At 43.7% G+C, this 14,301-nt stretch overlaps 1 protein-coding gene across 1 annotated transcript in view; it reads left to right on the top strand.

The window, feature by feature from the left end:
- Window positions 1-1,980: 1,980 nt before the first annotated feature.
- LOC111979615 (laminin subunit alpha-3-like) overlaps window positions 1,981-14,301 on the top strand; it is a 121,213-nt gene continuing 108,892 nt past the window's right edge. Inside the window, 2 exon segments of the mRNA XM_070448856.1 lie at window positions 1,981-2,474; window positions 4,892-5,044. Of these exon segments, the coding sequence (XP_070304957.1) occupies window positions 2,211-2,474; window positions 4,892-5,044 (417 nt within the window). The 5' untranslated portion in view covers window positions 1,981-2,210.

Genomic DNA, 14,301 nt, shown 5'->3' with positions numbered 1-14,301 from the left:
TCCCGTGCTTATCTCACAGCTCGTTCCCAGCACACATGCGTCTGAGAGACTTTCCTGTAGAAAAGAATGACAACAATGCTGAGGGCTGAGACTGAGACCCGCCTGCCTGTGAGTCATGATGACAAGCTTGTTAACCAAGTTATAGTCAACATCCAGGAAAACATTCACAGTAGGATAACCGCTAACATTATTAACCTTCTTAGCTTTCTCCCCGTATCTGTCCTTCATGCAAAGAGGAAGTTTAAAAAAGTAGTTTTTTTGGGTATCTATACTTTACTTTTACTTTTATATTTTGACAACTTTTACTTTTACTCACTACATTCCTAAAGAAAAATAATGTACTTGTTTACACCATACATTTTCCCTGACACCCCAAAGTACTCGTTTCATTTGAATGCCTTAAGAGGACAGGAAAATGGTCCAATTCATGCACATAGCCCTGGTCATTCCCTACTTGCTTCTGATCTGGCGACTCACTAAACACACATGCTTCGTTTGTAAATGATGGTCTGAATGTGCGCAGTGGCGCCCCTGGCTATCCCTAACAAAAAAAAGAAAGAAAATGTGCCGTCTGGTTTGCTTAATATAAAGTGATTTATTACATATTTATTACTTTACTTTTGATACTTAAGTATATTTTAGCAATAAAATTACTTTTGATTCTTAAGTATATTAAAAAACAAATACTTTTAGACTTACTCAGTATTTTTACTGGGTGAACTCACGTTTACTTGAGTTATTTTTCTATTAAGGTATCTTTACTTTACTAAGTATTACCATGGGTACTGTTTTCCACGACTGGTTAAAGTAAAGTACATAATATGATTTTTTATTTTTTAATTTTACCCTTATTTACCATAATCTACCGGTGTGAGGTCATACAACAGGCAACCAAGGATTAAACACAGCGAGTGGTCTCTAATCTAAACCAATGATATAGAATCTCCTGTTGGCCCTGGGGATGGTCAGGGATTGACACTGCAAGGCAGCGCTGCGCTGTGTGTTTTGTGCTTGGGAGTGCTGTAAATTGCCCTCTTGTGAGACTCTTGATGTAGATCTCCACAAGGTGTCGCTCTAGGACCATTGGTTTGTGATAATGATGGGAACTCGATGCCTCAAGTGTTTTTTTTAGGTAGACTACTGCCTGTCCTGTAGTATGGGTGATGCAGTTAGTGAATATTGTACCTGTAAAGAATAGTCAACAAAGGTGGGAGAAGATAGGACATATTATCTAAACAGCACATTATTTATGTTGCCCAATTGAATAGATTAACCAAATTTGTAATTTGACTAATTCTGTAGAGGATATAATCTGTTGATAATCCACTATGTTCAGACCCTGCACATATTCACTAAACCTGGCACTGGAAATAGCAAAGGTATGCAGGAGAAGGGAGTGTGTCTCTGGATGAATCTGGGTTGGGTGTGGCTCAGTATGGCAGTCTGTTTTTGGATGGGATTGATGGATGTTTTTTAACATTGCCAGTTACATTCCAGATTTTCTCTCTGTCAACAATTGTTCATGCAGTCTATTTTATTTGAAGCAAATCAAATCAAGACTCAGTGGTTCCCTGCAACTGTCATATAACTGTTTTGCATTAGGCCACTATAATTAGACTATACAATCTCACATTTTATTGTGAAACAAATCAGTGGTCAGTTGAAGGTTGGCCATGATTCAGGAATCACAACGATCGGTTAATGACCGCTGTATTTTSAAATAATTGCACCAAAAAATATCTGTGAGCTGGTGTCAAAACTTTGTTTCCAAAAACGTCTAGTGAAATATTTTCTTGCGTTACTGATGATTTTCTACTTTGGCTTGAACGTGATTCAATATGGGATCATTTATAGAGAGACTTTGGCCCCAAGTCAAGTAGGGCCTAGGCTATAACTCACTGGTGACACCCAATGACTGTATTGACACTTGATACGGCCCCGGGTGGCAGAGTTTGATTAGGGAGAAACGGGAGCAAGTGCTTATTTCACGAGGGAACATGTAGAGGGGAAGCACATAGACAGACTCAACAGCAGCAGCAGAGACACAAGTGAAACTTTTACATCAGAACACTTGAACCGCGCCAGGCTCAAGGGTACTGGATTGTTTTATGCGTGGAGATTGCGTATTATTTCATGGGGATCTAGATAACTTGAACTGCGAGTTGCAATTTGATTTGAGCATCTACAGAGATTGTTGAGGTGGAAGGAACATGGCGAGTGGGGTGAAGAGAGCTCACCCTGTTGCTTTATTATTTACTTTGATGCTCTTATTTTGGCGGGACGTTTACGCGCAGGTGTCTTTTAACGAAATAACCGGGTTTAGTTTGAGCCCCCCGTACTTCAACCTTGCGGAGGGGTCACGGATATCRGCCACCGCAACTTGCGGTGAAGATGAAGCGGGGAGACCGAGATCTGATTTGTACTGTAAACTTGTCGGAGGACCTACCTTTGGACTTCCTAGTCAAACGATACAGGTAATGAGTGAACGACATTTACGGTTTCATGATTTGTTGTTTCATTTTTAAACGTTTTGATCACCACCTTTCTGCCTTTAATAATAATGTTTACAGTTCAAATGTAAGTTTTAGCTACGCAAGAGGTTGGCTGGCATGAGTGCATGCGTAAAAGACACATGRAGCCTATTAATGTGCACTTCTTAATAGCATTGTTCTGAAGACATAACATGGACAGATACCAACAGAAACACAACCCATAGCACAGAATAAKATCGTATTTGTATTATTCAATCAAAGTAAGGAAGTTGTTTCCTTGCAAGCTAGTGATTTTCTTATGATTTTTCCTCCCATACATACATCTATATATTCCCATGTGAAATACCATATTTACAGTTAAACTGGTATTACAGTTGAATGGTCCTCCATGCTTCCTTGCTATTGCACCCAGGCTCCAGAATGAGTCACTATAGGGGAACAGTGGCAATTCTGTCTGCTCTGACCAAGTTGTACACCTGCCAGAAATACTTTTCAACATTGTGTTTAACTGCTGAGCTCTCCAATGAGAATGCCRTCTCAACAGTAGACTTGCCCCTTCAGGAGTTTCAATACCTTTGGAACACTAAGTGGCGTTAAAACCTACACAAAGAAGTGCCCCAGTAYGCCTATATATTGCTTGCTATCATTATTGTATAGCGGGAAATTGGTTTACTGTTGCAGTATTTCCAGATATCGCTATTACCATTGTTGCTACAATTAAAATCAAATCAAATTTTCTTATTCACATGCCCCGAATACAACAGGTGTAGARCTTACAGTGAAATGCTTACTTACAAGCTCCTAACCAACAATGCAGTTTAAAAAATATGAATAATAATATGAAATAAAAGTAACAAGTAGTTAAATAGCAGCAGTAAAGTAACAATAGCGAGACTATATACAGGGGGTACCGGTACAGAGTCAATGTGCGGGGGCACCGGTTAGTTGAGGTAATTGAGGTAATATGTAGGTAGAGTTATTAAAGTGACTATGCATAGATKATAACAGAGAGTAGCAGCTGCGTAAAAGAGGGGGCAATGCAAATAGCCTGGGTAGCCATTTGATTAGATGTTCAGSAGTCTTATGGCTTGGGGTAGAAGCTGTTTAGAAGCCTCTTGGACTTAGACTTGGCGCTCCGGTACCGCTTGCAGTGCGGTAGCAGAGAGAACRGTCTATAACTAGGGTGGCTGGAGTCTTTGACAATTTTTAGGGCCTTCCTCTGACACCGCCTGGTATAGAGGTCCTGGATGGCAGGAAGCTTGGCCCCAGTGATGTACTGGGCCGTACACACTACCCTCTGTAGTGCCTTGCGGTTGGTGGCCGAGCAGTTGCCATACCAGGCAGTGATGCAACCAGTCAGGATGCTCTCGATGGTGCAGCTGTAGAACCTTTTGAGGTTCTGAGGATCCATGCCAAATCTTTTCAGTCTCCTGAGGGGAAATAGGTTTTGTTGTGCCCTCTTCACGACTGTCTTGGTGTGCTTGGACCATGTTAGTTTGTTGGTGATGTGGACACCAAGGAACTTGAAGCTCTCAACCTGCTCCACTGCAGCCCCATCGATGAGAATGGGGGCGTACTCGGTCCTCCTTTTCCTGTAGTCCACAATCATCTCCTTTGTCTTGGTTACATTGAGGGAGAGGTTGTTGTCCTGGAACCACATGGCCAGGTCTCTGACCTCCTCCCTATAGGCTGTCTCGTCGTTGTCYGTGATCAGGCCTACCACTGTTGGTGTCATCGGCAAACTTAATGATGGTGTTGGAGTCGTGCCTGGCCGGGCAGTCATGAGTGAACAGGGAGTACAGGAGGGGACTGAGAACGCACCCCTGAGGGGCCCCTGTGTTGAGGATGTGCTGTTAACTACCCTTACCACCTAGGGGCGGCCCGTCCGGAAGTCCAGGATCCAGTTGCAGAGGGAGGTGTTTAGTCCCAGGGTCCTTAGKTTTTTGATGAGCTTTGTGGGCACTATGGTGTTGAACGCTGAGCTGTAGTCAGTGAATAGCATTCTCACATAGGTGTTCCTTTTATCTRGTTAAAGGGGGAAAAAWGCTTCCAGTTCGTGGTGAATAATCGCTGTTCTGATGTCCAGAAGTTATTTTTTTTCATAAGAGATGGTAGCAGCAATATTATGTACAAGATAAGTAAAAAAATAAGTTACAAACAACGCAAAAAAACGATCGGTTAGTAGCAGGTCAGCCATCTTCTCCGGTGCCGTCTTCTTGATGCATGTGATTACTTGTTTGCACTGTCTGCAAATGTGTGACTGTGGCTTATTKATTTTCTTGAATACGAGTTTACTATGCACTGAATGTGTGGCTTTGTGTTGGTGGGACTCTATTAATATGTGTTTATATGTGTTTTGGGCTCAGAGTAACACCATTTCATTGGCCCTTACCCTGCAGGGACAGTATTGTGACAGATGCAACTCCAACGAGCCAAACAAGGCCCACCCGGTGAGTAACGCCATCGATGGCACTGAGCGCTGGTGGCAGAGCCCGCCTCTCTCCCGGGGACCTATGTACAATGAGGTGAACGTCACTTTGGACCTGGGACAGGTGAGTGACCCACACCTGGAGAGCTTTCATTGATTCCATCCTACTCAGCCAAGTGCTGTACCTTCACGGTGGCTGTTGTTGAGAGTATGAAATATAACAGTGGGATGTCCCAGGGTGAATTTAGCCAAGCCTCTAAGTTTTCCTTGTCTGAGACAGACAGGCAGCGCTAGTCATGTGAGTGATGTCCCACATCTGGCTGCATGCCAGGAATCAGCCTCAGATCATGCCCCTGTGGCTGGGGGATATGCATCTATTATGACCCGTGGCTGCAGTGGGGGCTGCTGCAGGAGTTTGGCTCATGGCCCATGAAATTGCACCATATGCTCAATTATCCGCAGTGAGGGGAAAGAGGGTGGGATTCTGTCCAGGGATTAGGGATCAGAGGGATGTTAAAGATCTGGGGGGGGGCAGGTCTGGGTGGAGTGGGTGAAGATGGTTCAGAGCTGGAACAGTTGTGATTGAGAAACAGGTTTGGTCTGCGGATCAGGGGTCGGCACCAAATGGAGATCCGTAGAAAGTAAATATTCCTAAAAGTGAGTACCACACCGCATCCATGTTCCCTAGGAGGACTGTGGGAGGAAGAGAATGGGTGACGGTGGCAGATTCTCCCATCTCTGCTTTTAGCTGGGATGAACTAAGCTAAACGAAGCAGAGGGGCTGCAAGAAAGGATAAATATAGCACCTGCTCGGCTCGTGGCGGCTTGAGGGACGTCTGAGTTTAAGACWTGGTAATGCTCTGTTTATATGGACTCAGGGAAACTGCCATTACTGCAATAAGGCGTGCTATAAAGTATGGAGCTGAAGTATTCTCTGAAACTACCGACCACACGCCTCCCGCTCTCCCTTTGGCCCGCCCAGCCTATCAAACAGCTACTGTGATCCAGTGAGGCTCCAGACCAAGCTCACCTGGCCCCTCCCTCCTTATGTCATCCATTTGATTTTAGCTCCCCCCCCAAATCTTTTGTCAATGCCAAGAATGTATTTATGAGGCTGTGTGTGCTTTCATTAGAAAGCGTGCAGGCTTATTGGAGTGTTACCTTCCAAGGTTGTTATTTCACAAATTGGAGCAGACTGATTTGGCAGCGTTGACCTGAGTCTTATAAATTCAATGCAAGGCAAACAAATCAGACTAGATTGGCTGCCAATAGTTAATTGGTTAATCTGCAAAGATATTATGCTCTGCACACGATGACCCTACCTTCTAGATGTAGAGAAACATCTTGAAACTGAAAAACAGACTTAAAGCAGTCTATCAGCCCATGATACAAGTGAAATACTGTATCCCATAGAATGATTAAGATTGGTAAAGTAGTACAATGTTATTTTGTGGTTATTAACCCTCTGTGTATYCAATCTTGTGTAGGCCATGTCTTCTTATCAGAGGTGTGTGTAGATAAGGAAGGATGTTGTCAATGCCTCTGAAATAATTCAGTCAACCACACTTCCGTGTGCTTTCAGCACAGATGTCTGTCAAATAGTGTTGGTTCCTATAACCCTTTGATGATTTTACAGTCATAACAAAGTATTTTGTCAAAATAATTTAATGTGAAGGTCAGGTTTTTGTCAGACTAACTTGCCACATGCTTGGTCACACCCTTTCCCCTTAACACAATCTAAGCCTACTCCTACTCAGGTTTCTTTCATGCTTGGGAAGAATTTATCTGATTCATCTTCCCCAATAGAAACAGTCCTAAGCCTTTGTAGATTCTGTTAATGCAAAGAACAGATGATGCGGTCACTGAAATTTGTAAGGGCTGAATCCAGTTGAATGGTTTTTGTGGTCTCTTCTAAGACTAATACAGGTGCCTCCCTCCCTCTCTCTGCCAGTCTTATCTCCAGCTCTTCCCAGTGGATATATTAGATAATGGCACCATCATTGTTCATGTTAAATCGGACCGYTTCAAAGGGAAGCCGGGTGGTTTTTGAAGTGGCCATTTCCGACGGTTCTGTAAAGCAGTGCACGTTTGAAGCAGCACCAATCCGTCAAGGGCTGATTCCCGCTTTTGTGGAACATTGAATGATATAATTATAGCACAGAAAAGTTAACCGATTTCCTTTGTGGATTAACATGACGTGTTTAGAAAAGGAAATAGTCCGAATTAYCCTGGAACTTTGTATTAGACAAAATATGTATTTGTATTTACATGTTCTAAGTCTCAGGCAGTCAGTCCATGTGAAGGTGTTACAACTCCCTTGGGTGGAGCTCCTTGTGCAAATCAACACAACCACGCTGCTGGATTATGTTGCCTGAAGCGAGCAGCTCTCACACCTAAGTAGCAGGCTAGCCGCCTGCCTGTGTTATCTTGTGGGCTTTTGACCTGTGACCCGTGACAAAGGCGGCCATAAGTCCGRAGACGACCTTGAACTCCCTCATACTGTGGCGGGATCCAGGGTGTAGGGGGACTTCTTGATTTGTGTACTCTACAGTAACTGTGCCTAGTGGTGGGTGTTGCCTCAGGCGGTTTCTCTCCAGGGCATTGGGGCAGTTCACCCAGAAAGAAAGTCAACACATTGATTAAAGGCTTCTGCTGTGAGTTTCTTGATGTTATCCAATAGCATACATATGTGTTGAGATGTGTATATCTTTTAAATTACCATAGAAATTCTAACTATTCAAAACCACATATGCCCTCCCAAACAAACCCAATGACATCCTCTCCTCACCCCCAAGCATATTACTTTTAAAATAGGCTGTCTACCTGTACAGGGAGACTAGTTAAAACAATTTACAGGGTGAACATTGGCACCACGGATGGATCGGCCCCACAGCCGCCCATGCAGTCAGTTTTTCTGGGGGAATGTATTTTTAGGAGCCCTGACCACATGTGCTTATCTGCCTGAGTGCTCCGGACCATGTGAGACTGACATGCATGGCCTTACTGCTGTCTGTCATACCATGCTACTGAAAGGCCTCTGATTGGTGGGCGCCAAGGTTAAAATAGTTTTGCGTTTTCAAATTTATTTGGATTTCCATTCGTTTTCAGATTTTTGTTTGAAATTTAGTTAAGTTTCAGTTAGTTTTCAGACCTGATTATRTAGTTTTTAGTTACACTGAACKAAAATATAAACGCAACATGTAAAGTGTTTCTTGAGCTTAAATAAAAGATCCCCGAAATGTTCCATATGTACAAAAAGCTTATTTCTCTCTCAAGTTTTGTGCACATATTTGTTTACATCCCTGTTTGTGAGCATGTCTCCTTTGCCAAGATAATCCACCCACCTGACAGGTGTGGCATATCAAGAAGCTCATTAAACAGCACGATCATTACACAGGTGCACCTTGTGCTNAAAATATAAACGCAACATGTAAAGTGTTTCTTGAGCTTAAATAAAAGATCCCCGAAATGTTCCATATGTACAAAAAGCTTATTTCTCTCTCAAGTTTTGTGCACATATTTGTTTACATCCCTGTTTGTGAGCATGTCTCCTTTGCCAAGATAATCCACCCACCTGACAGGTGTGGCATATCAAGAAGCTCATTAAACAGCACGATCATTACACAGGTGCACCTTGTGCTGGGGACAACAAAAGGCAACTCTAAAATGTACAGTTTTGTCACACAACACAATGCCACAGATGTCTCAAGTTTTGAGGGAGCGTGCAATTGGCACGCTGACTGCAGGAATGTCCACCAGAAGTGTTGCCAGATCATTTAATGTTAATTTCTCAACCATAAGCTGCCTCCAACATCGTTTTATAGAATTTGGCTGTACGGCGAACCGGCCTCACAACTGCAGACCACGTGTAACCACGTCATACCAGGACCTACACATCCTGCTTCTTAACCTGCGGGATTGTCTGAGACGAGCCACCTGGACTGATGAAACTGGGTTTGCATAACCAAAGAATTTCTGCACAAACTGTCAGAATCCGTCTCAGTGAAGCTCATCTGTGTGCTCGTCGTCCTCACCAGGGTCTTGACCTGACTGCAGTTCGGCGTCGTAACCATCTTCAGTGGGAAAATGCTCACCTTCGATAGCCACTGGCATGCTGGAGAAGTGTGTTATTCACGCATGAATCCCAGTTTCAACTGTACCGGGCAGATGGCAGTCACTGGAGTTATGTGGGTGAAAGGTTTGCTGAGTGCCCCATGGTGGCAGTGGGTCATTTGTATTTGTATTTATTATGGATCCCCATTAGTTCCTACGAAGGCAGCATCTACTCTTCCTGAGGTCCAGCAAAATTAAGGCAGTTATAAAAATTTTAAAACATTACAATACATTCACAACAGATTTCACAACATATTAGTGTGTGCCCTCAGGCCCCTACTCTACTACCACATATCTACAACACAAAATAATGTGTACGTGTGTATAGTGTGTATGTTATCGTGTGTTTGTATGCATGTGTCTGTGCCTATGTTTGTGTCTCTTCACAGTCCCCGCTGTTCTATAAGGTGTATTTTTATCTGTTTTTTAAATATAATTTTACTGCTTGCATTAGTTACTTGATGTGGAATAAAGTTCAATGTAGTACTGTGCGCCCATAGTCTGTTCTGGACTTGGGGACTGTGAAGAGACCTCTGGTGGCATGTCTTGTGGGGTATGCATGGGGGTCCGAGCTGTGCGCCAGTAGTTCAAACAGACAGCTCGGTGCATTCAACATGTCAATACCTCTCATAAATACAAGTAGTGATGAAGTCAATCTCTCCTCCACTGTTTGAGCGCAGGAGAGTTGACATGCATATCCCTCAATTTAATACGTTGCCATCCTCTGTGCTCACATCCAAGGGCCAGTCCGTAGCCTGCCCAGTTCTGCACCCAATTTGCAATTTTTGCTCAGTCCGCCTTTGTGGTCACCTGCACCCACGATGACTGGAACCGCAGTAGTCCAGGTGAACAAAACTAGTGCCTGTATGACCCGCCTTGTTGATAGTGCTCGTTTATAGATGCACGAGAGCGCTTTATTATAGGACAGAGACTTCTCTATGCCTACGCCCTAACTTTGATTCATACTATGTTTCTGACGCAGGACAGTTTACATCAGGATACTCCAAGCAGCGTTTAGGTCTCCTCAACTTTGCTCCAATTACCACTCTATTCCATTAACGATATTAGTTTGAAGGTTAGGGGTTGTGATGAATGATTTGTCCAAAGTACAATGATTTAGTTTTTTGAACATATTTAGGACTCAAGCCTTATTGTCCTTTCCACCCTGTCTGAAGGCTACTGACTGCACCGTCCTTGTTGGTAGGTGTTGCGAGATCATGTCCAGTTGCCACTTGGTAAGCACTGACGTGTTAGTGTTGATCACCGCAATACATAGACACACTGGCTTTACTCAAAGCAGTTATGGAGATAAGAGACTGCTGCAGACGCGTTCAATGCCACGATTGGGAGGCAGACGGCCAGATGTATAGGGGAGTTTTTTGGTGTCAGCATAGTGACAATCAGTTTTGTTAAAGATACATCTTAGGCTGTTCTGAGCTGCTCTTCATAATGTAATGTCGACCCCACATGAACCATGAACAGTATCAGCCCCGCGATGACTGACTCACAGCCTGCGGGAAAATCAGCCTGGTGATATCCTGAACTTGACCCAGGAAACAACAAAGTCTTTGCCCCAGGTACGATATATGCCTCACCATCAACTCCCTATCACATTAGAGATCGACCGATAGATTTTCAACGCGATACCGATACCGATTATTGGAGGACCAAAAAAAAGCCGATACCGATTAATCGGCTGATTTAAAAAAAAATGTATTTGTAATATCACATTAATCAAAATACTGAATGAACACTATTCTAACTTAATATACATACATCAATAAAATCAAATTCTCGTCTCAATAAAATAAGAAACATGTTCAATTTGGTTAAAATATGCAAAACAAAGTTGTGGAAGAAGAAGCTAAAAGTGCAATATGTGCCAGGTTAAACAAAGCTAACGTTAAGTTCCTTGCTCAGAACATGTGGAGCTGATGTTGTCCTTTAACATGAGTCTTCAATATTCCAGGTAAGAAGTTTAGGTTGTAGGTTATTATAGGACTATTTCTCTCTAATACCATTTGTATTTCATAACTATTTGACTATTGGATGTTCTAATAGGTACTTTAGATTGCCGCCTAATCTCGGGGAGTTGATGGATGCTTGAAGTCATAAAGTGCAATGCTCGAAGCACAGCGAAGGCTGGCTCGGCAACACAGTAAAGTGCTGTTGTGAATGAATGCTTACGAGCTGCTGCTGCGCCTCACCTCTCAGTCAGACTGCTTCTATCAAATCATAGATTTAATTATAATATAATAAACACACGGAAATACGAGCCTTAGGTCATTATATGGTCAATCGGGAAACTATAATTTTGAAAACAAAACGTTTATTCTTCAGTGAATTACGGATCCGTTCCGTATTTTATCTAACGGGTGCACCCTAGAGTCTAAAATTGCTGTTACATTGCACAACCTTTTAGGTTATGTCATAATATATGTACATTATGGCAAGTTAATTAGTCTTTGTTAGGAAGAAATGGTCTTCACACAGTTCACGAAACGTGCCAGGCGGCCCAACTGCTGCATATATGCTGTCTGCTTGCACAGAACGCAGAAAGTGACACAATTACCTAGTTAAAAGAAATTCATGTTGAGCAGGCAATATTAAACTAAATTGTAGGTTTAAAAATATATACTTGTGTATTGATTTTAAGAAAGGCGTTGATGTTTATGGTTAGGTACACATTGGTGCAACGACAGTGCTTTTTTCGCGAATGCGCTTGTTAAATCACTCGTTGATAAATCAACAGGCCCCGCATCGATTATATGCAACGCAGGACAGGCTAGATAAACTTGTAATATCATCAACCATGTGTAGTTAACTAGTGATTATATTAAGATTGATTGTTTTTTATAAGATAAGTTTAATGTTGGCTAGCACCTTACCTTGGCTTCTTGCTGCACTCGCATAACAAGTAGTCAGCCTGCCACGCAGTCTCCTCGTGGAGTGCAATGTAATCGGTCATGATCGGTGTCCAAAAATGGCGATTACCGATTGTTATGAAAACTTGAAATCGGCCCTAATTAAATCGGCCATTCCGATTAATCGGTCGACCTCTAATCACAATAGCCGGAATTATCCTGTGTCTCAAAGCTGATTTCGAGGCCAGAGCCACAGAACTCAGAACCTGAGAAGAGGGCTGCTGAGACGCCGGCTGCGTGCAGGCCACAACAGCCAAAGGGACAGAGCTCTGATCCAGAGAGCACGGCCCAGCAGAGGGGTGGTACAGGCTGTGCCCAGGCAGTTGATTGACTAGGATAGGGAGAGGTAGCTAGAGGGACATCCACAGCCATGGAGGGAACACCCAAGTCCCCGGCAGAAGACAGCTGGTACAGGGCAGGTATAAGCTACGGACAATGAACACAATTGCATTTTATCGATGGCAGTTTGAATGCACAGAGATACCGTGACAAGATCCTGAGGTCCATTGTCGTGGCATTCATCCGCCGCCATCACCTCAGGTTTCAACATGATAATGCACGGCCCCATGTCGCAAGGATCTGCACACAATTTCTGGAAGCTGAAAATTCAGTTCTTCCATGGCCTTCATACTCYCCAGACATGTCACTCATTGAGCTTGTTTGGGATGCTCTGGATCAACGTGTACAACAGCGTGTTCCAGTTCCCACCAATGTCCAGCAACTTCACACAGCCATTGAAGAGGAGTGGGACAACATTCCACAGGCCACAATCAACAACCTGAACTCTATGCGAAGGAGATGTGTGACAATACATGAGGCAAATGGTGGTCACACCAGATACTGACTGGTTTTCTGATCCACACCTCTACTTAAAAAAAAAAGTTATCTGTGACCAACAGATGCATATGTTTTCCTAGTCATGTGAAATCCATAGATTAGGGCCTAATGAATATATTTCCTTATATGCACCGTAACTAGGGTTGCACATTTTGGGGAATATTCAGAGGTGGAAACTTTCCATGGGAATTAATGGGAATATATGGGAATTAACAGGAATATATGAGAATTCATGGAAATATATGCAAATTAATATTAATACCATTTAAATGTCAATGTTTTTTGGCATTGGCTATATTTACCATATCATTGTAAGTCGGGAAGCAAGTTCAGGGAGTGAGTGTTTTAATAAATAAACGCAACTAAATACAAAACAAGAAACARAAACAACGCACAGACATGACACTGGAACAGAAACAGCAACAACGATGACTGGSGAAGAAACCAAAGAGAGTGACATGTAAAGGGCAGGTAATTAAGGAGGTGATGGAGTCCAGGTGAGTGTCATTATGCGRGTAACGCTGGTGACAGGTGTGCGCCCTAACGAGCAGCCTAGAGGGTGACCTAGAGGCCGGAGAGGGAGCACACGTGACAGTATCCCCTCCCCGACGCGCGGCCCTTGTCGCAGGACGCCGACCAAGATGACGATCCCGGGGATCAAGAGCGGACCGGTCAATCAATCAATCAATCAAATGTATTTATAAAGCCCTTCTTACATCAGCTGATGTCACAAAGTGCTGTACAGAAACCTAGCCTAAAACCCCAAATAGCAAGCAATGCAGGTGTAGAAGCACCTGCATTGGTCACCTCTGTTCTGGCACAGGAACCTGTCGATCCGGCTGAGGCGCACTCMGCTCCAGCCGCAGGATGCCAACCAAAGAGATGATCCCGGGGATCTGGAGAGGACCGGTCGCCTCCGCTGAGGCGCAGAAACCTGACGCTGAGGCGTGAGAGCCTGATGAGACGGCTGAGACCTCCCCGGMTGCCTCGGTTGAGGCACGGGAACCTGTTCACCAGCTGAGGCATGGGAGCCTATCGATCCCCCTGAGGTATGGAAACCCGTCGGGCCAGCTGAGGCAGGGGAACCCGACAAACCTAAATCCTTGTTCATGATTCATTTTCATATTAGTTTCAGTTTTAGTTTACTATAATAACCTTGGTGGGTGCTATCCGCTGAATGGGCACTAATTGGTTCGTGTGAAGTTCTGATTGAACCCTGTTTGCCATTTCAGGGGCCTAGAATCTTTTGTGTGTGATCATGTACAACACTGATGTGAGGTGGGCTACGATTGGCTAGGTGAGAAGTACTCATGGCTCTGAATGGTGAGCTTAGGCATCTGACTGGAGAGTGTTGGGTTCTGTGAAGTCTCTGATAGGTGGGCGTTTGCTCTGATAGGTGAGTTGTAATGCTGGGTGTCAGGTAATGTTTCCCTTCTCTGTGGGGTTTGATAATGAGTGTGTGGTACTTGTTGCTGGATGGCTGAGTGGCTTGATGATGAGAAGGCAC

This window comes from Salvelinus sp. IW2-2015, linkage group LG19, assembly GCF_002910315.2.
Source record: "Salvelinus sp. IW2-2015 linkage group LG19, ASM291031v2, whole genome shotgun sequence".
In the NCBI taxonomy this organism is placed as follows: domain Eukaryota; kingdom Metazoa; phylum Chordata; class Actinopteri; order Salmoniformes; family Salmonidae; genus Salvelinus; species Salvelinus sp. IW2-2015.
Note: the sequence above shows the minus strand (reverse complement) of the source record. Positions and strands in the feature narration are given on the sequence as shown.